The sequence below is a fragment of the Vulpes lagopus genome, chromosome 1 (assembly GCF_018345385.1).
Source record: "Vulpes lagopus strain Blue_001 chromosome 1, ASM1834538v1, whole genome shotgun sequence".
Classification (NCBI taxonomy): domain Eukaryota; kingdom Metazoa; phylum Chordata; class Mammalia; order Carnivora; family Canidae; genus Vulpes; species Vulpes lagopus.
In genome coordinates this window covers 44,906,595-44,930,335 of record NC_054824.1, presented here as the reverse complement: position 1 = coordinate 44,930,335, position 23,741 = coordinate 44,906,595, and the positions used below count along the sequence as shown (strand labels likewise).

Sequence of the window (23,741 nt, the reverse complement as noted above, 5' to 3'; positions counted from 1 at the left end):
TAATTTTTTTTTCTAATTACAGACTACCTATTCCTTTCAAAATCTAGCTACTATCAAAAAAAATTAAAAATTAATACTAGCTGTTCTTTTTTTTTAAGATTTTATTTTTAAGCAATCTCTACACCCAATGTGGGGCTTGAATTTACAATCCCAAGATCAAGGGTTGTACTCTCTACTTACTGATTCAGCCAGGCACCCCAATACTAGTAGCTATTCTTAATACATATCATTGTTTTAGTTATAAAGTAGTCTAAACGAATCAGATGTCTTCATGAGAAAATTCGGCAATGACCAAACTATCAATCTGACAATCTCAGACCTAGAGAAGCCCAATACTCAATATCTGGAGAGTAAAGTGGAGATGTTCAAATGGGTTCATACATGCTCATCAATTTCACCCTGCATCTAAGCCACCATAACGCATGTAGTTAAAATACATTTTCTCAGGCATGCCTCTGCATTAATATATGCTTCTACTCTATTGCCTTAACTGGGCAGTTCTATCATTTAAAACAGTCTTGTAGACATAGAAATAATTTAATAAAGAAGAGTCTGCCAATAGAGTTGGGATATAAAAGTGGTCATTTGAGACATCTAGGTAAACAGCAATGAGGATCAATAAAACAGACATAAAAATGTTAGTAACTGAGACTCCAAGTCAACTTAAAAAATTCTGTGACAAGAAATGAGCCAAGTTATTGGAACTTGAAGAAAAATTAATTCGTCAAATAAATTACTTTGCAAACAGAAAATAACATGGTTTACTAAGTGGGCATTATATTTATAATGGAAAAAAACAGCTACTTAAAAAGTACATATGTATTGAAAAGTAAGAGAAAATAAATAATATTCTTCTAAAGAAGAATTTTATAAAACTAGATTTTAAAAAAGGGTAAGAAATAAGTAGATAATTCAGAAGGAATTTTTTAAAAAGACATAAAAACAGAAAAAGTAAAATATTTGATAGAGTTTTAATTTTTTTTTAATTTTGTGATGTACAATATATAAGCAATATTAGTACCCAAAGAAAAATACAGAATGAATGAATCAGCATTATTGCTGAAACAAATAATAAAGGAATAATAAAGTTTTCTAGATATGAAGAAAAAAAAAGAAAAATATATAACATCACATATTCTGGTTAAAAGCTTCAATGCCAAAGATAAATGGGAATTGAACTAAACTATAAATTATCTACATGCCAGTCATTGAGTTAGTATTTTATCCATAACTTCTAGTTAAATTAAAATCGTGTATCAGCTTTCATGAAGGAAGTGAATCAACTTAATTCATAAAACATAATATTCATGAAACTAGGCCATTCTCTGGTTCATTTTCTGCAATGATGGAAGTGAAAGCAAAATAACACCAGCAACTACCTAATCCTTAAACAATACCAAGATCTAAAAATTCATACTTCTCCAAGTTCTAATTCATATGTGAAACCAATAACACAACAAAATCTCTTAGGTTGGCAGTTTCAAATTCTCCAGGCAGTTTGTGATATAGCATAAGGTTTCAATCAGAAGAAAATTAGTTCTCCCTTAATCATCAGGAAACCAATAGTATAGCATATTCTATAGGTCATTAAAGGCTGAAGTGTTTTACTAACAAAATTTCTTCAGAAATAAGACTTTGGGAGAACCTGGATAGCTCAGACTATGGTTAAGCAACCCATTCTTGATTTCGGTTCAGATCATGATCTCAATTCAGGGTTGTGAGGTAAGCCCCATGTTGGGCTCTGCTCAGCAGGGTATCTGCTTGAGATTCTCTCCCTCTGTCCTCCTTCTACTTTCTCTCTTTTTCTCTAAATAAATAAATAAATCTTTAAAAAATACTTCAGGATAAGTATTGTGAATGTAGAAACTTACAGGTTTTGATCTTTTTTCCAATTAAAATCAAACAAAATTTAGAAAGCTGATTAACAACAACAACAACAAAAAGCAGTGAGAACACAGACATTAACTCTGATTTGTGTTAACATTGACAGAAGACGAGCATAATGAAGACAATGACAAAAGTTACCACATTTCTAAGAGTATGCTTTTTCTTTTTGATTAAATTTGAATAATGGAAAATAGCTAACAGCAGGTTTTGTATCATTTTTTTTAAAAAGATTTTGTTTATTTGTTTTAGAGAGAGAGAAAGAGAGAGACAGCATGAATGGGAGGGGCAGAGAGAGAGTGAGAGAAGGAATCTCAAGCTGACTCCACATGGATTTGGAGCTCCACACAGGCTCTTTTCCAGGACCCTGAGATCATGACCCGAGAGGAAACCAAGAGCCGGTTACTTAACAGACTGTGCCACTCAGGGGCCCCAGATTTTATACAATTTTTTAAATAAGCAAAAATGATTTTTTATTATGGTTTAAATAAACATATCACAGATTAATCCTTAACCCACACACAAATCTACGATTTAACTTGCAAAACACTCCATCCCAAAAGTTTTCTTTTGTAAATAAATGGTTTGAGAATTGTGCTAACTCGGCACTGCACCAACATTGATGGCTATTCACAGTCACTCTGCAAGTCTCTTAGAAACTGAAACTCCTAAGGCATTTAAATTTACCACTTATGGACTTTCAGGAGCTTTCAGGCATATTGAATCAACTTTGAAAATTTTGAAAACAGACAACCTTTATTTAAATGAAATTTGAATAACCTTGTAACTGCAATGGTTGCCTATGCTTATCCCTGGGAGATAAGCCAGGAAAAGAAGCAAGTATTTTTAGTCTAAATTCTATTGACTTCATGTTTTAAGAAAGGTCAGCCTAACCAGCTCATGAATAACATCCCTTAAAAGGAAGATTTATAGAGTAGCATTTATAGTGCTTGAATTAACAAGGTTGTAAAAAAACATATATTTTAGTTTTAGGTTCAATTCTTTTTCTTTCTTTCTTTTTTTCTTTCTTCCTTCCTTCCTCCCTTCCTTCCTTCCTTCCTTCCTTCCTTCCTTCCTTCCTTCCTTCCTTCCTTTCTTCTTTCTTTCTTTCTTTCTTTCTTTCTTTCTTTCTTTCTTTCTTTCTTTCTTTCTTTCTTCTTTCTCTTTCTTTCTTTCTTGCTTCTTTCTTTCTTTCTTTCTTTCTTTCTTCTTTCTTTCTTTCTTTCTTTCTTTCTTTCTTTCTTCTTTCTTCTTTCTTCTTTCTTCTTTCTTCTTTCTTCTTTCTTTCTTCTTTCTTCTTTCTTTCTCTTTTCTTTTTCTTTTTGAACAGAGTAAGTTTCCATGAATGGAACCTTGATCTACAACATCATATTCATTGGAAATAAATGTTCAACTTACTGTTGTTAATTTCATCCAGGCACTGATTAGATTATAACCCAGAGGGTCCTTCCAATGATCAAGTGGTTATTTTTGTGATATTTTACATAATTATAATTGATGTTAGAAACCTGTTTACTTTCTATACTTTATCAAACCACCAGAGCAAAATAAGCAAAATTCATGCTTAAAAATACAAAATACAACAGAGACACACACACACACACACACACACACACACACACCCTACAAATAAAAATGGCATGTTAGCCACGATGTAATAAAGAATATCTGTGTCATAATAATAAATTAACACTGTCTACATGTGTTAAATGAAACAGTCTGCTTGGGTTTATGTGAAATCATCATCTATGTGTGCCTTACTAAAGATATGCCCCAAATAGAATGATCAAAATAAATAAAAGGACAAAATACAGTGTAGTAATGAACGAAGAAAATAAGGTGGTGGCAATATTAAATATAATGCAGACTATATTAATAATTTTAAAAAGAGATAATTGATAAAATATAGAAATGATAGACACACTTTACCATTAAATAATTATGCACCAAAATACACATGGTATTTCAACCTTTCAATAACTTATTTAGAAGAAACACAGTTCACAGATTTTAACTTAGTACGAGTCTCTCAAAAATAAGACTGAAATAGAAAAGATAAACTATTTTTTTAAATACGTGGTTTCAATTAATATTTTACAAATTGAACAGGTAATGGCTAAATTCTCAAATGACCAACCAATTATACATTATATAATCATAAAGAACAAAGGTAATGAAAATTTATCTCCTACGAATTTTTAAAAGATATCTTAAACAGTAGTTGGTTGAAAAATGCAGTGACACATTTATTTTTATAAATCTTAGCAAATGAAAATTTTATCAGTTGTTAAGATCTTAGAATTACAAGTACAGCAGGAAGACTAATGAATCTCTATAAGAAGTATAGTATAAAAAAAAAGAAGTATAGTATAAATAGAAACTATGTATCATTCATATGGTATAATATTTAAGAAAAAGAGTAAGAATTCAATTCTGAGAAAGATAGCTGATATGAAACAATTATAAAATGAGAGATGATCAAATTTGGAAGTCCAACATGGGATTTATATGGAAATAACACATAAATAATGCTTTCTTAGAATTGTTAGTTTAAAATTTATGATTTCACTTTTGTAAGATGAAAACTTGCTTCAACATTTAGTATCTACATTTCAGAGGGCATCACTACTAGGATGTTTATATGCTTTCCTAAATATATATTTGGTTAATTGTAAGTAAATAAATACTGACCTGCAGTAAAACAAGTGTCCAGGCCCATCAACACAAATCGTTCCATTAAGACAGAGGATCAAACTCAGTTCAGGCTCAGCACTGTCAATATTTATTTCACAATATGCATCAATGTATCCACTTGGGCAAATGCAAATAAAGCCATGGACTGATTTCTGACAGAAGTCTTCATTTATACAAGGAATTGATGTGCAGTTCTAAAGTAAGAAAAGAGAATTAAATTTGATTATTAGTGATAAGACTAACAATTTTATTAAAATATTTTATTTAAACATTTTTGAGAAATCTACATGAAAGCTTATCTGATATTCCCTTCCTCTAGTAACTGAAATATGTTTCTAGAAATAAATAATTTTTATTTTTTTATCAATAGCAATACTCTGTCAAATGTCCCATTGTTGATTTTTCAGGAAAAAAAAAAAACTTTATTATACTTTACTGAAACATGTACCATGGCAGTGAACACCTATCTCCCTACACACCTTAGTAATGGTACTAACACAAAGCCTATGTATATAATATCAGGAATTCGCTAACCCTTAGTATACATCTCAGTTTCCCTGGAACAGCCCCACATTAATTCTGCTACCCTAGGGTAATGTTTAATAGTGTCTTTACTAACTCTCAAAGGAATCATGGGTTTGAACACATACTTAGAACAGATAATTCACAATTGACTTTTATCCCTCTAAAGAACAAAGGCATCTTTAATATTTGATTTAATATCCCTCTTTATTCTATTCATAATTCTTTTTTCAACAAAATTATTTTAACATGTATATTCTTTCATTTCAGATTTATTGAGGTATAGTTGATAAAAAAAAAACCCTGTGCTATATTTAAGCTATAGAGCATGATGATTTTATTTATATATACATTGTGAAAAGATCCCCACCATTGAATTAATTCATACACCTATCACCTCACATATTTACCTTTTTTCTTATTATAGTGGAGGGAATGAGAAGTAAGACAGTAGAAACTCTTAGTAAATGTTAATTATAGAATACAGTGTTATTAGTATAGTCACCATGTTATGTGTTAGAGTCCCAGTTTCTACAACTTATAACTAAAGGTTTGTATGATTTCCCAGCCTTTCCATATTTTTCCCGAGCAATCAACCATTCTACTTTCTGTTCTTATGAATTCAACATTTTTTTTTAGGTTCCACATAAAAGTGACACCATACATACAGTATTTGTCGTTAGTCTGCCTTATTTACCTTAGCATATGGCTCTCCAAGTTTATCAATATAAATGGCAAGATTTCCTTCCTTTTTAAGGCTGAATAATAGTCTATTGTGTATACAGATGCCACATTTCTTTATCCAACTTTTTGGTTGATAAACATAAGTTGTTTCTGATGGTTGGATAAACATAGGGTATTTCTATACCTTGGCTATTGTGAATAATGCTGCAGTAAACATGGAACTACAGGTATCTCTTCAAGGTAATGGTGTAATTTCCTTTGGCTAATTACTCAGGAGTGTGATTACTGGATCATATGGTAGTTATATTTTTTAATTTCTTGAGGAACCTCCATAGTGTTTTCCATAGTGACTACCAGTTTATATTGCCATCATCAGTGTACAGGGTTCCCTTTTTTCCACATCCTTGCCAACATCTGTAATCTCTTGCGTTTTTGCTAATAGACATTCTAATAGGTATGGGACAATATCTCACTGTGGTTTTGATTTACATTTCCCTGATAACTTGTGATGTTCAGTGCCTTTTCATATATCTATTGGCCATTTGTATGGCTTCACTGGAGAAATATCTATTCAAGCCTATTGCCCATGTTTTAAATTGGGTTATTTGGGGGTTTTGTTTGTTTCTTTGTTTTGCTGTTGACTTGCCTGAGTTCCTTATATATTTTGGATATTAATCCCTTATTAGATATGTGGTATATGAAAATTTTCTTTGATTCCATAAGTAGCTTTTCGTTTTTTTAGTGGTGGTTTGCTGTGCAAAAGCTTCATAAGTCTTATGAAGTTCTTTTTGCTTATTTTTTGCTTTCTTTGCATTTGCTCTTTGGTGTCAAATCCAAAAAATGATTGCTAAGATCAAATATCACGGAGCTTACCAGAATGTCTTCTAGGAGTTTTAAGGTTTCAGGTCTTACATTCAAATCTTAATCCATTCTGAGTGGGTTCTGCAATGGTATAGTCTATAGTGGCTATCAGTTTTCTCAACACCATTGATTGAAGAGACTGTCCTTTTCTCGTGAGCATTATTGGCTCTTTTGTCATAAATTAATTGACCATATTTGCACAGGTTTATTTCTGGTCTCTTCATTATGTTCCATTGATCTGTTTCTGTTTTTGTGCCAAACCACACTGTTTTGATTACTGTAGCTTTGAATATAGTTTAAAATCAGTAAGTGTAATCCTCCAGCTTTGTTCTCCTTTCTCAAGCTTGCTTTGGCTGTTTAGAGTCTTCTGTGGTTCCATACAAACATTAGTAATTTTTTTCTATTTCTGTGAAAAATGCCTTTGGAATTTTGATTAGGATGACATTAAATCTATAAATCACTTTGGGTAGTATAGACATTTCAATAATACTAATTCTTCCAATCCAAAAATAGGAAATATTTCTTTTCTTTTCTTTCTTCTTTTTCTTTCTTTCTTTCTTTCTTTCTTTCTTTCTTTCTTCTTTCTTTCTTTCTTCTTTCTTTCTTTCTTTCTTTCTTTCTTTTTCTTTCTCTTTCTTTCTTTCTTTCTTTCTTTCTTTCTTTCTTTCTCTTTCTTTCTTTCTTTCTTTCTTTCTTTCTTTCTTTCTTTCTTTTTCTTCTTCCTTTCTTTTTTTATATCTTCTTAATCACCTTGCAGCAATGTTTTATTGTGTTCAGTGTACAGATCGTTCATCTCCTCCTTTGTAAAATTTATTCCTAAGTATTTTTTTTTCTTTTTGGTGTTATTTTTTTTAATTTTATTTATTTACTCATGAGACACACACACGAGTCAGAGACACAGGGAGAGATAGAAGCAGGCTCCATGCAGGGAGCCTGTTGCAGGACTCGATCTTGGGTCTCCAGGATCATGCCCTGGGCTGAAGGCAGGCACTAAAGTGCTGAGCCACCCAGGCTAACCTCTTTTTGGTGTTATTATAAGTGGGATTGTTATCTTAATTTCTCTTTCTAACAGTTCATTGTGTATAGAAATACAACGGATTTTTGTACTTTGTCTATTTTATAGAATAGTATGTCCATATTAACAACTTAACTTTGGATATGTATAAAGGGTTTACAGGGGCACCTGGGTGGCTCAGTGGTTGAGCATTTGCCTTTGGCTCAGGTTGTGATGGTCCTGGGATGGAGTCCTGCATCAGGCTCCCCGCAGGGAGTCTGCTTCTCCCTCTGCCTGTGTCTCTGCCTCTCTCTGTATCTCTCATGAATAAATAAATAAAATCTTTAAAAAATTTAGATTTATACATCTTAAAATTTGGGATGCTAGTTGGGTCCAGACCCATCACGTCTCTGGGAGAACCTAGAAGTTAGGGATATCTTCCTAATTGTATGGCACTGTGCAGGAGTGGGATTTATGGTGAGAGTATGTCTCAGCCTTTCTGACTCATTTTAATATGGGTTTTTTCTCAGTTGCCTGATGTGCAGTAGTTTCTGGATTCCTTTCAAGGGAAATTGCTGTGCGCATTGTTCTGTACATTCGGTGCATCCATGGCAAGAGAGAAATTCAGGTGCCTCATATGTAAGCATCTTAGTCCAGAGTCTTATTATGTATCCAATCATAATCTTTTAATTAGCGACTTTTCCATGCATTTGTCCAAATTTGTGTCTATTGTTTCTGCATCCTAAAGTCCCAGAAATACAGGAGATTTGAGGAGTCAGAGGAACCTGGTTAATATCTGTGTATTACTTTTAAAGTTGAATAGTTTTATGCCTTTGGATATATTTTTTAAAGCTTTTATTTATTTATTGATGAGAGACAGAGAGAGAGAGAGAGAGAGAGAGAAAGAGAATGGGAGAGACATAGGCAGAGTGAAAAGCAGGCTCCATGCAGGGACCCTGATGTGGGACTCGATCCCGGGACTCCAGGATCACCCCTGGGCGGAAGGCAGGCGCTAAACCGGTGAACCACCCAGGGATCCCCAACTTTTGGATATTTTGAAACTACTTTTACCCTCTTATTAAATAAATAGTATTTTATTTTTTGTTAGTGCATTCATGTATAAAATGGCAATAATTTCATCCATTTCATACAGGCTCCAATGAAATTAAATAAAATAACAAATATAAAGTCATTAGTCCTGTTCCTGGGACATAACAACTCTTCAGTAAATGTTATCTTCTTTTCCTTTATACTCTGCAGGCCAAGGGCCTTGTCAGTCTCTGTCTCAGTCATTTGGTTAGAACAGAAAATGAGTCTTTTGGTATATTTAATGTCTACCATATCATGATTCTTAAGTTTATATTTTAGATATTACGTACATGTTTATATTCTGGGCACAAAGCATGGTGCTTTAAACAAGGTATGATATCATTTTTCAAGATAATGTTAACTCTGAAAAGATTTGTACCTATAGTTCTGAGAAACAATCCATGGAATTTTATGACATAATTAGTAAAACATTTTTATATACTCTTGGTATGGTATCTACACAGAATTTCTTAATGAATACATAGAAATATGAATCATTTTCACTCTAGAATCTAAGTTACTACATCTTCAAAGATATTTACATACACAAATGTGATTTTTTAAACATTTTACTCTGAAAATTAGTGTTTTTTAGAACTATTATTAGTTGACATTTATGCTTATAAACATTTAGTGACTTTTAAGAAATGTTAACAATAAAAACTCACACTGAAAAGGCTAATGTGAAGCCATCACATTCATATCATTATCACATGAAAAATTAAAGATCTGTCAAAATCACCAAAGAGTTTAATTAGTATCCTTTTCAATAAGAAATGGATTGTGCCCTTGATTATGAAACTCAAGTCATGCTTAGAACCCAGATGGTGATCTTTTACACTCACCCAAGTGATACAGCTAAATGTATGTTTTTATAAATGAATTCCATTTGAATATTTGTCCTAACTTAGCTAAAAATGTAATCAAGGGCACCAAGTACACTTTGTGCAGGTGCTGCAGTTATTTTCCTGGAATATAAATGCAGAATTCCATAGGGAATGACATGGAAACAACATGTTTCCCTCTTAGGCCTATATCTGGGTATATATAGAATGATTTATTAGAAAGCATTGCATAAACTAATTGAATTATATCTCCCATGGGAAGAAAGGGATCATTTTTAGACTGCCAATAGTTCTGTTTCTAGAGTTTACAAGAATCTTTTACTAAATTAATTAGCAGGCTTAATGGAAAATACAAAAGTAATTTCTTTTTAGAAAAAAAAATCGTTTAAAATTCTTGATCTTTCCTGGTGCAAAACTTAAGGTGGATGCCTTTCCTTCTGTTCATCATCATTTATATTATTTTGCTATACCCTATTTAAATATAATAAAATGCTTTCCAAGAAGAAACTACTAATTAATTTCAGAAAATGAGAAAACTAAAAGTCTGAGTGTTTAGAAAAAAAGAAAGAAGCTAGGAGTAATATTGCAGACCAGGGCAATCTAGATATTTAGGCTATACCCTGATACTACATTCATTCAACTTGCATTCCAAATGCCATGGCAGAAAATCTACAGAAGTGTAAGAGAAACACAGCAGAAATGTATCCATTATGGACTGCTTAACCAGAGCAAACTGCCAAATTGGCCAGTCAATGTGCCAAGTATCTCTCTGCTAGTTGTGTTCCATCTGAGTTGTGTAGTTTAGATCCAGAACTTGTTCTGTGATCTCTGAACTTCCCAGAAGAATAGAAAGTTACTACTGAGATTCTCTTTATTATAGCCTTTCTGTCATGGAATCATATGTTCTCTTTCTTGCACTACTGTTTATAAAGTAGTGGGATATTTTCTTCAATAAGATCTTGGAGAAACAGAGTATGTTAAAGGGATAATCCAAACACTGGTCTATCCAAAGAGCAGAATTAGAACATGGTACCTATTACAGCCTTACCTTACACAATGCAAAGTCTTGTTTTTTTCTCGAATTTTGTGTAGCTCTGAATAAAAATTACTAATGTAGTCTATTGTTCCTAAACTTAAATTACCTATGAATACTCTGGGCAGCTTGTTAAATTATAGATTTAAACTCAAAAGTTTTGGTGTGAGGCCCGAGGTTCTCCACTCTTAATAAACCCCAGGGGATTCTGATGCTGATAGTCCATGGACTAAGTAACAAAAATCTAGTCCAACAATTTTATTTTAAAATAAGCCCAAGGGTGTTACCTACTTCACCAATATCTTATAGCAAGATAATGCCAGAATAAAATCACATAGATACAAGATGCCCTGAACTCTAACTTAGGGCTCATTGTACTGCCAAGCCTTGATTTCTCTCTCAAAGGAGTCTCTCCTGGCTGTGGGAAATGGCAATGTAATGGTAAAGACTAAATATCTCTAAAATTTACTTCCAATATAATTTTCATTTGCTGTTTTTTCTTTCTTACATGGTTGAAGATGGAACTAAAGTAGTTAATAGGAAGATTTTATTTGAATCCCAATTTAATCTGATTTACAATGCTTTGATATAAGGAAAATGCACTGTTTAACTTGTTATTTAAACAAAACAAACAAGATTATGAAATACCTAAATTGGGATTTTTGCAGTAAATATCATTTTTTTCTCTATTGAAAATGTGTCTGACAATGCTTCCAGGAAAGAAAAGCCACTGAAATATAAGGAAACAAAACCACTGTCTTAGAAATAGCCTGAAATGCACAAATGAATCAAATACAGGAAGGAAAAGTACATCAGGGTTGAAACTAGACACTATGCCAAATTCATGAAATGAACGTCAAAATTCTTTAAAGGTAATGTAGAGTTGTCTTGTTTCCCATTTTAGTACTTATGTATTTATAATTTGTTATTAAAAACAAAATAAAACAAAAACAAGACAGAACACTGCTCTTTTGTAGCAGTTATCTTTCTCAGTCACAACAAAATAAAGATAAATATCTGATTTTTATATCACCCTACTCTGTTTTTTCCTCTGAGTGAGTGTGTGTATGTCTTGTATATGTGTATCCAGAGTTAATTGCATTTGTCACTAACCACAAACATCTCATATTCAATCACGTATTTGTTTTTATTGTAACATTGATTTTAATTTTTAAAGCTTGCTCAAATTCCCAGATTGACAAAAATAAAAAAAACTGAAACAGGGTGCCTGGTAGGCTCATTCAGTTAAGTGCCTGACTTTTGATTTCTGCTCAGGTCATGATCTCAGGGTTGTGAGATGATTCGGAGTACAGTGGGGTGTCTGCTTCACTCCTGATCCTCTCCCCAGCCCTCACCCCCACTTTCTCTCTTCCTCTCTCTATCAAATAAAAAAAAAAATCTTTAAAAAATAAACGAGACAAAAAAAAAAAAAAAAAAAACCAGAAACAAAATAAGTTTTCTTCTGGTTTTTCCCCTTATATCCTAATATAAACTTTGCTTTCTCACTTTTTAAAAAAGATTGCATTTATTTATTCATAAATAAATGAATAAAGAGAGAGAGAGAGAGAGAGAGAGAGAGGCGCAGAGACACAGGCAGAGGGAGAAGCAGGCTCCATGCGGGAGCCCGACGTGGGACTCGATCCCGGGACTCCAGGATCATGCCCTAGGCTGAAAGTAGGCGCCAAACCGCTGAGCCACCCAGGGATCCCCACTCTCTGACTTTCCAAGGAGCATCAGATATAACATTACTCTGCCCCCATACTGACTCTTAGCATTCTTTTCTATCAGTACTGCCACCCCTCTTGTCTCTAGCTTAGAAAGACAGACTTGGGAGGCCCTGCACAGCTCAGTTAAGCATCTGCCTTCTCACAGGTCATGATATCAGGGTCCTGGGAACTGGCCTCAGTTGCTCTCCCTGCTCAGTAGGGAGTCTACTTCTTCCTCTCTCTCTATATCCTCTTTCTGCTCATGCACACTCTCTTTCTCTCTAAAACAAATAAATAAAATTTTAGAAAGAAGAAAAAATGGTGGGTATTTGTCGTTTCTAATTGCTGAGTAATATTCCATTGTATACATAAAAAGACAGACTTGGGCATTAATCTAAAAGGCTATTTTGGGCATTGCAAACAGAGGAAGTTACAATAAATAGGTCAGCTAAGTAACATACACATTTATATCTATTTGAAATTTCCAATTAGAACTGGAGAGCAGGAGGTATTTCTGAAAATTATTTTATTTCTGTTTCTCATAGGTAGGAAATATTTAATTTTTGCAAAATGAATGATCAAAATTACATTTAGAGTGTACTTAATGTATAAATGAAAAGAGCACTTAAAAAATTCTGTTGAGGGATCCCTGGGTGGCGCAGCGGTTTGGTGCCTGCCTTTGGCCCAGGGCGCGATCCTGGAGACCCGGGATCGAATCCCACATCGGGCTCCCGGTGCATGGAGCCTGCTTCTCCCTCTGCCTGTGTCTCTGCCTCTCTCTCTCTCTCTGTGACTATCATAAATAAAAATTAAAAAAAAAATTCTGTTGAACTGCAATAATTAATATCGATGACAGCAAAAATTTTAAGTAGAATAGAATATATAGTCCTAAACTGACTCATATATAGTAACTTAGTGTATGAAAAATGAGGCAACCTGAATCAAAAGAAAAATGACAGACTCTTTGATAAAAATCCTTAGAAAATTCATTTCCCTACTTTTATCATAATAATATATTCACTGTGAATTAAAGTACTAAAAGTTTTATTAATCCTAAAATTGTAGATGAGAATATAAGAGAATAATTCAAATATTGCTGCATGAAAAGACTTTCTAAGGAGAAATTCAAAGTCCAGTGTCATAAAGAAAAATGTAGGGGTACGTAGGTGGCTCAGCCAGTTAAGCATCTGCCTTTGGCTCAGGTCATGATCCAGGAGACCTGGTATTAAGCCTTCATCAGGCTCCCTGCTCAGTGCGGAGTCTGCTTCTTCCTCTCCCTCTGCCTCTCCCCCTCCCCCTGGGCAAGCTCCCCCTCTATCTCCCAAAGGAATAAACAAAATCTTTAAAAGAAGAAAAAAGTAAAGAAAAATATAAAAATCCCACAATTCACAAGTCTTAAAAAGTAAGAGCAGCTAAGCTCTAGACAAGATTTCAATTTTGTAGAACTCAATGGATTTTACCCACAATTTAAAATAATATATGCAAACCAAAAAGCAAAGAATAAGAAATGTGAAAGAAAAATACTATTCATCAAAGGCTATGAGTAGACAGGCACAAAGAAATACAGATGGCAAATAATCTTACAGAAAGGTGCTTAATCTTGGTAATAACCTGGGAAAATGTAAATCAGAACAATTGCATGCCACCTTTTTTCTCATCAAATTAGTCAACACTTTAAAGAAAATGATTTTATTTACTAGGATCTAAGGAAGCTGGCATGCTTATACTCTCATTAAATAAGTAAGGTTTCTTTTAAAAATATATTTTTATTTTAGAGAGAGAGGGCATGTGAGTAGAGGGCAGGGAAGAGGAAGAGGATCTAAAGCAGACCCTGCAATAAGTGTGGAGCCCCACTTGGGGCTTGATTTTACAACTCTGAGATCATGACCTGAGCTGAAATCAAGAGTCAGATGCTTAAGTGACTGAGCCACTCAGGTGCTCCTAAATAAGTGAGGTTCTTCAAGACTTATTTGGAAAATGTAGTTGTTAAAAGTAATGAGTCAGTGTCTTTCTACCATCTTTTCATGCCACCATAATGATGCATGTGAATATCCTGGCAGACATTCTCAAGAGCATTAACAAACAAACAAACAAACAAACATTAACGATGCTGAAAAAAGAGACCAAACACTAGGTTCTTAATAGGCGGTGCTCCAAAGTCATCATCTGGTTTCTAACTGTGATGATGAAGCATGGTTACTTCGGTGAATTTGAAATCATCAATAATCAAAGAGCTGGGAAAATTATCGTGAACCTTATGGGCAGGTTAAACAAGTGTGGAATGATTAGCCTCAGATTTGAGGAACAACTCAAAGATTTAGAAAAATGGTATAATAAGCTGCTTCTGTCCTGCCTGTTTTGTCTCATTGTACTGACAACTTCAGCTGGCATCATGGACCATGAAGAAACAAGACGAAAACACATAGGAGAGAAAATCCAATTCTTTTTTCTAGGGATATAATACATGTATGCAAATAAAATGCCTCAATGGAAATAAATAAATAAATAAATAAATAAATAAATAAATAAATGGAATGAGTCAGGACTCTATGTATTACAATGCAATGGTTCCTAAGATACACTAAGTGAAAAAAAAGTGTCTTAATAAGGAGAATAATGAGTCCAGTTTTATGTTAAAATAAAAATATTAGGAAAAAATTTAGAAGTATATAGGTAGAATTTTAATAAATGTTCTTATAATATTGCATGTATGTGTGTATGAAATCTGTTTACAAAAGAAAATATTTATTTATTATATGTTTAATTCTGAAGAAGAATGCCTCATTTATACTACCAAGAGACAGGGTTTTAGAGATTGCCATAGGCAATATATCTAAGAATGCTAACAAGATAGATGCCTTGTCCATTTTTACCAGGGAATTTATTAATTATAACACTTCCTTTTCCATATCAAGTATGGCTTCACTATCTAGAACCAAATCAATGTAATATCAAGAAATAATTTTAATAAAACAATGTTGGAAAATGTGCTAATTGTTTTACATGCATTATCTAATTTATTCCTCACAACAACCAAGAGGATGTTATTATGACTATCCTCATTAAATAGCTAAGATGTGATTTTATAATATAAATAATTTATCCAAGAACACATAGCAAGTAGGTAGCAAAATAGTGGCTCACTCCTGTTTCTCCTTATTGCATTTCACCACCCTATCACTCTCTCTGAAAAGATAATTTACTGAATATCTACCATGTCATATGTGCATTATTATACCAGTGACTATGTGACATCAGAATCATTATTGCTATATTTTACTGACAAGGGAATGAGAGAAAGGAGTTAAATAAAATATTCATAGTCTCACTTTATTACAGGCTCTTTTTAGTCCCAATACTTCCTTCCTTTACCATGTGAGACAGGAAAGATTTGGAAGAATCTCCCTCCCATTATTGAGTAAGGCTAAGAAGACTCTCATCAAATATGATCTCAAACTTCAGGTAACCAACATTTCTCAATAAATAAGGCATCCCACATAAAATACCATGCACCAGTCACATCACAGACTCCTGAAGACTCAAAAACAGATCCTGAGAGTACTACAGGTGTTGGTGTTCTTTACATGTACCCATTTCTTGGCACATACATCCAGTATTTATTTTCTTGTTTTATCTGGATCATTTTAATGTCCTCTCATCCCTAGACATCCACAGACATCTGTATGTCCTAAGACCAGAAAGGGGGAGGCAGATGGCAAAGCATAAGCCTTTTAAGCCTTCTTTTGAAATGACCACTTCCAGGATTTAATTAATGAGGGATCTAGATTGTAGAAATTGATGATAACAAGAGACAGAGGAAGGAAAATGAAAAGAAGCTGTCATTTTTAATTCTGTTGGGAGTAACTGAGAAATTACAAAGAAGGTGAGAGAGCAGTTAAATTATCAACAACTATTGAAGAAATTTCAAAATCTATAACAATTACTTTGGTTTTCTTTTAAATTATTTTATTTTATTTTTAAAAGATTTTATTTATTTATTCATGAGAGACACAGAGAGAGAGGCAGAGACACAGGCAGAGGGAGAAGCAGGCTCTATGCAGGGAGTCCGATGTGGTACTCTATCCCGGGAATCCAGGATCACGCTCTGGGCTGAAGGCAGGCACTAAACTACTGAGCCACCCGGGTGTCCTTTTAAATTATTTTAAATGTAATATAAAACTTACATTAATCTTGATCTTACATCTTGAGGTAGTCAATTCCACAACACATGAACATTGATACTTGCTAACAAGATCTATACATCTGAAATACAGAATTAAATTTTTAAATAAGTAAGACATTAAAACATAATTTCAAAGGAGTTTCACTATTTAAAGTTTTTCTTTTCCAGTCACGGTAAAAAAAAAAAAAAAAATTCCCACAAGCAATAGAAGGCAGAGTCTGTTCCTGGTTTCTTATCCTTCAAGGTGATTGGACTGAAAGAACAGATCAATTTTAATTTTTGCCATCATCCCCATGGCATTATAAGGAAAGAACAGTTCTAAAGATAAAAAGTATGTCTAGAATTTATGTAGGGAACTGAAGTCAGCTATGGCCAAATTGCACTACAGTGAGCTACCCATCCTTATCCTCCCTTCTCTGCTTACAAAGTCAGTGGCAGGACTAAACAAGAAAAAATAATGCTGCATAGAAAGGCTGGTGCATCTATGAAGCATTCTTTGCCACTTGCATCTCCTAGAAATATCCAGGGTCTAAATTTGCATAAACTAATATTCTATCCATGAGCATGAGAGTTATTATGCAATTTCATAAAGAGAGTCAAAAATACCTTACATGCACATAGGGATGAGAGGACCAGTCTACTTAGGGACATTTTAAATACTAAGTGTGTGGTATTATCCCTTTGCAGAGCAAATAATAGAATGCCTCATCATCTTACCTGCTACTTCTATTACTGTAAGCAGTTACCTTTAAGTATATTAAAGTCCAATTAATCCACATTTATTGAAAATTACTTTATGCTAATGAGCAGAAATAAAAGAGCAGAGATAACATATCAGTACACTGCATTAAGTAAAACAGGCAGCATCTCATCTTAACTATACTTAGCTCTTGTTTTATGAAAGAGCATAATTAAAATTATATTTATCAACTTTCCCGTGACATGTCCTAAATATTGTGAGTTAAATTTATTTTCTGATTTAATAATAGAAAAACAAAAATTCTTACCTTCCATGTAGACAAGGATTTGAGAGGCAATCATTTGCATTTGTTTCACAATGTGTTCCGAAAAATCCACTCTTGCAGTCACAGGTATAATGATTGATGCCATCAATGCAAGTTCCATCATGGAGACAGGGCTCTGATAGACATTCATCTATATTTACTTCACAATCAATGCCTGCAATAGAAGAGACAAGATAAAACATGAGACCATTTATATGTAAAACTCGAAAGTTTGTTCATTTATGGTAAATGTCACCAAGAAATCAAGACTCCCTTCACAGAAAAGTAATTTGACACACTGTAGCAAAATAAAACATTTCTCAAGGTTAAACATACCAGATCTATAAACTCTTACACTTCTAATTTAATGTGAATGAGAAAAACAAAGCACAAGCATAATCTTCTTAAGAAATTTGTTTTTAGTGTGAGGAATTGAGAATATTAGTGAAATAATATTCACTAATTATTGAATAATAATAGTCACTGTAAATACTAATTCTAGGGGTTTTTTTCATAGTTTTTGTTTTATAAGATTCTATTTATTTATCCATGAGAGATACAGAGAGAGAGAGAGAGAGAGGCAGAGACACAGGCAGAGGGAGAAGCAGGCTCCATGCAGGGAGCCTGACGTGGGACTTGATCCCAGGACTTCAGGATCACAGCCTGGGCTGAAGGCAGGCACTAAACCACTGAGCCACTGAGGGATCCTCCCCTTTTTTTAATGATTATTGGCAGTCAAACATTTCTTACTTATAGGAGTTAAGAAAGAGCAAGTTTGTGATGCCTGAGTGGCTCAGTGGTTGAGCATCTGCCCTTGGCTGGGGCGTGATCCTGGAGTTCTGGGATAGAGTCCCACATCAGGCCCCCTGCATGGAGCTTGCTTCTCTCTCTGCTTATGTCTCTGTCTCTGTCTCTCTCTCTGTGTCTCTCATGAATAAATAAATAAAATCTTTTTTTTTTATAAAGAAAGAGTGAATTTTACTAAATTTGGTCTTGGTGAGTCTATTAATGGGCTAAGATCTCTAAATGCAATCTACTTTTGGCAAAATACCAGTGTTTTCAAAGGCCAAGTTTTAAATATTTATTAAGCACCTACCGTATGCTACCTCTGTGGTCAACTAGGGGTACCAAACGGAAAAAGGAGAAACAATAAACAACAAAACAAGAAAAGAGAGTGACCCTATTAATCCAGAAACGTTTTGTCAGAGGCAATATTTATGGATAGAAAACATCAGGAGAACAACATAAACAAAGCTTAATGGGAAGCTAGATGGTAGTTCAGGTTTTACATGTGAGAGGTATTAGGAAAAAGTAGAGACATGGTAAAAATGGTTAGAATAATCTCTTTGTCATTATGTCTGTCTGTACTGAACATCTAGTTACCACTAGTTGAGCACTTACAGGCGTGCCGGGCCTTGTGTTGAAGGCTTAGTTTTCTGACATGGAAATTTCTCTCCCCATTTTATAGAATAAGAAAATAAAGCATAAGATTTCACGGCTAGTAAACGGAATAGTGCATGCTGTTAACCACTAAGTGATACCATCATACTATATCTTAATATGTAACAGTATGGTGTCTGTCCTAATGAGAGAGCAAACTGAGTGCTTTGGGCATTTAAGAAATGGAATTAATTGAGTCTATATCTGAGAAAGAGGATCAAGAAAGCTTTGATGATCATGGTGAAAAGGAATCCGAGAAAATTGAGATAAAAAGTTTGAAAGAGTACATTCTGTGTGAGTTAGGTATCTCAGCACTTGTTTGCATACCAGGAAAAAGCTGGGGAGGACAAGGCTACTGCCAGATAGGCAGCCATTTCACAAAGTTGTATCATAACTTAACTAATTTTCATATCATTTGTAGAACTATCTATTCAAGTGAATGTTATTTAGAGCAGTCACACTGGGAGTCTGTGATTTATTGCAAATGAGGCTTCAAATGCAAAAAAATATTTTTGGAAATTCTCTTCATAGACTGTCAGTTTTCAAGTCAAAATCCTATTATGTAATGGCTGCTTAAAAAAAAAAAAACACGATGCTATTACCTAAATAGTACTTTGGATATTAATGATATTCATAAAAATAATGCATGTAAATTGGTCAAATCCACAGCCATGTTTAAAAGGACCATCAAAATTTAGATTCAGAATATGGATTGACAAGCATAATAGTGCACATTAATATTAAAAATGAAAAAGACCCCCTTTCCTAAATCTCAGTGGCTCATGTCACACAGGTATATTTCTCACTCATACTCCACTTTTCAGTCTTCATTATGGGACCCAGGTTAATGGAACATCCTCTACCTGGGACATTGTCATCATCATGGGAAAGGGAAAGGGGTACTTGACAAGCATATACTGGTTCTTAAATCTCCCACCTACATTTCATTTGCTGATCCAAGTCACACAATCAAGCCTATCATATATGGGATGAGGATGAGTGATCTGCCAGAAGAGAGCAGGTATTTGTGACAATAATAATATTTAGTGAAGACACATTCATCATCTAATTTTCTCATTTGTAAATGAGGGTTATTTATCAGGACATCACAGGTTTATTGAGATGATAAAGTAAAACTATGTATTTAAAACTAGTCCAGGGCCTGATGCATATTTAACATATAATTACTATCATTTTGTTGACAAAAAAAAATAACAATCACATTGTATCAAATGAGTGATTTTGAAATTTCCAGAGGCATTATTATTCTAATTAATAAGATGAGTAAAAAGTGTCTCTGTAGCACTATGCAGAATGCTGGCAGAGTCCATGACGAAAATTTCAGTTACAAAGAGATGGTGAATTTACCAGAAAAGTGTCGGGCAAGGAGTAAAATGATAAAAGGGAATTGGACAGGAAACATCTAGTACCATTTAGAGATAAGAGACTTCACAGAAGATACAATTCTCTGCTGTATTCTCTGTTAGAGAGGGCAGGAGTGTCTCAATTTTACTGGAGAAGCACCATCAACATTACCTAAGAGCTTTTTATTCCCCACTGTTTTATTCATTAAGTAAACTAGTCCTAATTTGACTTCCTAAGTAACCTCCAGAGAGACTAAGAATGTAATCATCATCTGACTTGGACATTCTGTTCCTTGTAAACCTCTTTTTTTTTTTTTTTCATTTTTAATGCCCTAATCCTTCAGCACCATACAAGTCATGTCCTCTTTTTACCTTTCTAACTTCACCTTATTCTATCATTATCCTTGACTACTCTGCTGTAGTTACACTGACCTTGTGTTTCCTCAAAAACTTGGTCTCTCTTCCTAGCAGTATCTTATCCTAGATTTTACACAATTCATCTCTTTCTTTCTTCAAATATTTATTTAAGTGACATTTTCTCAATGAGGCCTATTTGACCACAGTAGTTAAAACTGCATCCCCTTCCCCAATCACAATCACCGTTATCCTAATTTTAATGTTTTTCCCCATTGCAAATAAAGATTTGTTCATCTATCTTTTTTTTTTTTTCTTCTTGTTTACCTTTTCCATTCCAAGCTTAGCTCCATGAGGGCTTAAATTTTGTTTGTCTGATTCAGTGCTTCATTCCTCCAGATCATCGTGGTGTGAGTATGCATGTATTTATACTTTGCTTTACCCATCTGTTTTTGTGTTGAACAAAACAGTTCTTGAGAATCTGGGGAAACTGTCTGTCCTTGGAATGTTAAGAATCAGAATCTGGAATGAAGTAATCCCTCTAAGGTGTATGCTTGAAAGGCATGTCTTATCTTGAAAGGCTTGAAAGGCAGGGAAGGGAAATTACTTAATGGAATCTTTATTTTTGCCCCACCTTCAAACAGAGAAGCTTTCATGATAAATTAAAAAAATAATAAAGATGCAGAGAGTGTTAGACTTTGGTTCAAAATGATCTCTTATACATAGTTATCAGCCCTGAGAAAGAATGAAATACTGTTGTTTTTGACAACATGAACTCTGAGGACATTAAGCTAAGTCAGACAGAGAAAGACAAGTACTGCACAGTATCACTTATCTGTGGAATCTTAAAAAAAAAAAAAAAAACTAAGAAAAAACATCAAACCTATAGAAATAGAGAAGAAAAGTGGTTGCCAGTGCTGGGAGTAGAGGAAACAGGGAGAGATTGTTGAAATCACACAGACTTTCAGCTATAAGATGAATAAGCTCTCAGGATCTAATGTATACAAACACAGTGACTGTGGTCGATAATATTGTATTGTATAATTTGAAATATGGTAAGAGATATAACTTACATATTTTCCTAAAAAGATAAAAATTCTGAGGTGTTTTAATTAACTAGATGGGATAAATCCTTTTATAATTCTTACATGCACCAAATCATTATGTTGTATACTTTAAATATCTTACAGTTTTATAAATTATATCATAATAAATCTGAAAACAATAGAAATCGTATATCACCACCATAAATGGAAAGCCATTATTATGTTCCAGAAATGAAAAATAACTAAAAAAATAAGTACAACAAAAATATAATTACCAACTTATCCAAACTTTAAATTACTCATCTGTAAATTATGGATCAAAATATCTACATTGTAGCATAGTCAAGAGATTTCCAGAGAATATGTATGCATTTCTAACAGCATGCAAAAGATGAAAAGTGATTATATAATAATTTATTATTATAACAACATGCTCATTTATCTTCTTTATAGGATTCAAATTTGAATGCTTTGATATTGCCTTCATGAATCCAAGAAAATAAAAAAATAAATAATATTTAGTGTTAGACATTACCAAAGGCTTGCTCAAAATCTCAGTCTTAATTATTTGCCTACCTTGCCTTATCCATCAAATACTTCTTACTGCTCATCAATGTATCCAACGCATATTCACTGAGCATCTATTTTGTATCAGTCATGGTTCTGGACTTCTTCCATAGTTAGTTCCCATTGGCATGGTATGTACCTTCACAGCTTACTTCCATCAGATTGTAATAAATATTTTGCAGATAATTTAATGATGAACATTGGGGTTTCATTTGATAAGAGAAGAAACATGATAATTATCTATCTATCTATCTATCATCTATCTATCTATCATCTATCTATCTATCTATCTATCTATCTATCTATCTATCTATCTATCTATCTATCTATCATCTATTTTTACTTTTTGCTATGTCTAACCTATTTTCATTTCTGCTATCTCGCTGCCTGCTTTGGGGCTTACAAAACCACAAAATATATCTTGGAATAATAATTCCATAGTTACTAAATATCAACATATCAATCCCTAAAGAGAGCAAAAAATTACATTGTTTTTATTATTAATAAAAAATAAGAACTTTATAGAATTTTACTTACTTCTTTTTCTTGGGATCACAGGTTGATTCTTAATTTGTTCTTATCAGTTAAAACTATTTCCAGACTTAATTTTTAGATTTACTTGATCTTTTTTTAAAAGCTGGATAGGCACAGAACTGATCCAGTAGTTATATAAAGTTATAAATGTAATATAGGTGTAAAAACTAGTAATAAATGGTATACATACAAAATTAAGAAAACAAAAAAAAACATAATTTACTAACATTGATGGTGGACAGCACAGAGTTAGGAGCACCTAAAAAAATACCTGCCCTCTGTGCTAGAGATTTCAGCTTTAGCGTCATTTTACTACCTGAAAAATATTTTTAAAAAGAATAAACTTTCAGATGTAATAGGTTTCCATACAGTTCTAGATAAAAATTTGCATATTTGTGAACACACAGACCTTACTGAAAGTAATTCACAAAAATTAATGCCACAAATCTTCGGCCCAGTGAAGTTTAAGTGATTTTAACATACAACTCACATTATATATATCACTATTATTTCTTTGGAAAGAAATGTTTTAATATTTGCAAACATATCCACCACATACAAGATTGTATTTGAAATATTTTCAGTTTGTAATTCTAACATTAGAGTCCTTGACTTCATTAATAGTATAGGTAACTTCCTTTCCTAGCAGGGTAGATGATTACCTGTGGCATTTAAGGCACTTCCCAGGCCTCTGCCATTTCAATACCCTCTTTACCAAACCGTGTCAACATGTGCCTCTGTATTGAACATTTTCACAGCAGAAATTAATGAATCATTTTCAGCAATAAGCCATTAAAGAATATGAACTGAGAAGCACAATCAGTAAAATATCTACATGCATCAACAATGTTATAACAAATTAAACTATATGCAAATAAGCATGGCTCTATCTATCTATATATTAATCTATCACTAACCAAGAGTATGCCTCACACAA

At 33.4% G+C, this 23,741-nt stretch overlaps 1 protein-coding gene across 1 annotated transcript in view; it reads right to left on the bottom strand.

The window, feature by feature from the left end:
- Positions 1–23,741, bottom strand: part of EYS (eyes shut homolog) — a 1,534,343-nt gene that overhangs the window by 925,426 nt on the left and 585,176 nt on the right. The window contains exons 17-19 of the mRNA XM_041742712.1: positions 17,503–17,674; positions 16,497–16,575; positions 4,576–4,772 (exon numbers count right to left, since the gene is read on the bottom strand). Coding sequence (XP_041598646.1) covers positions 4,576–4,772; positions 16,497–16,575; positions 17,503–17,674 — 448 coding nt within the window. The remainder of the gene's footprint in view (positions 1–4,575; positions 4,773–16,496; positions 16,576–17,502; positions 17,675–23,741) is intronic.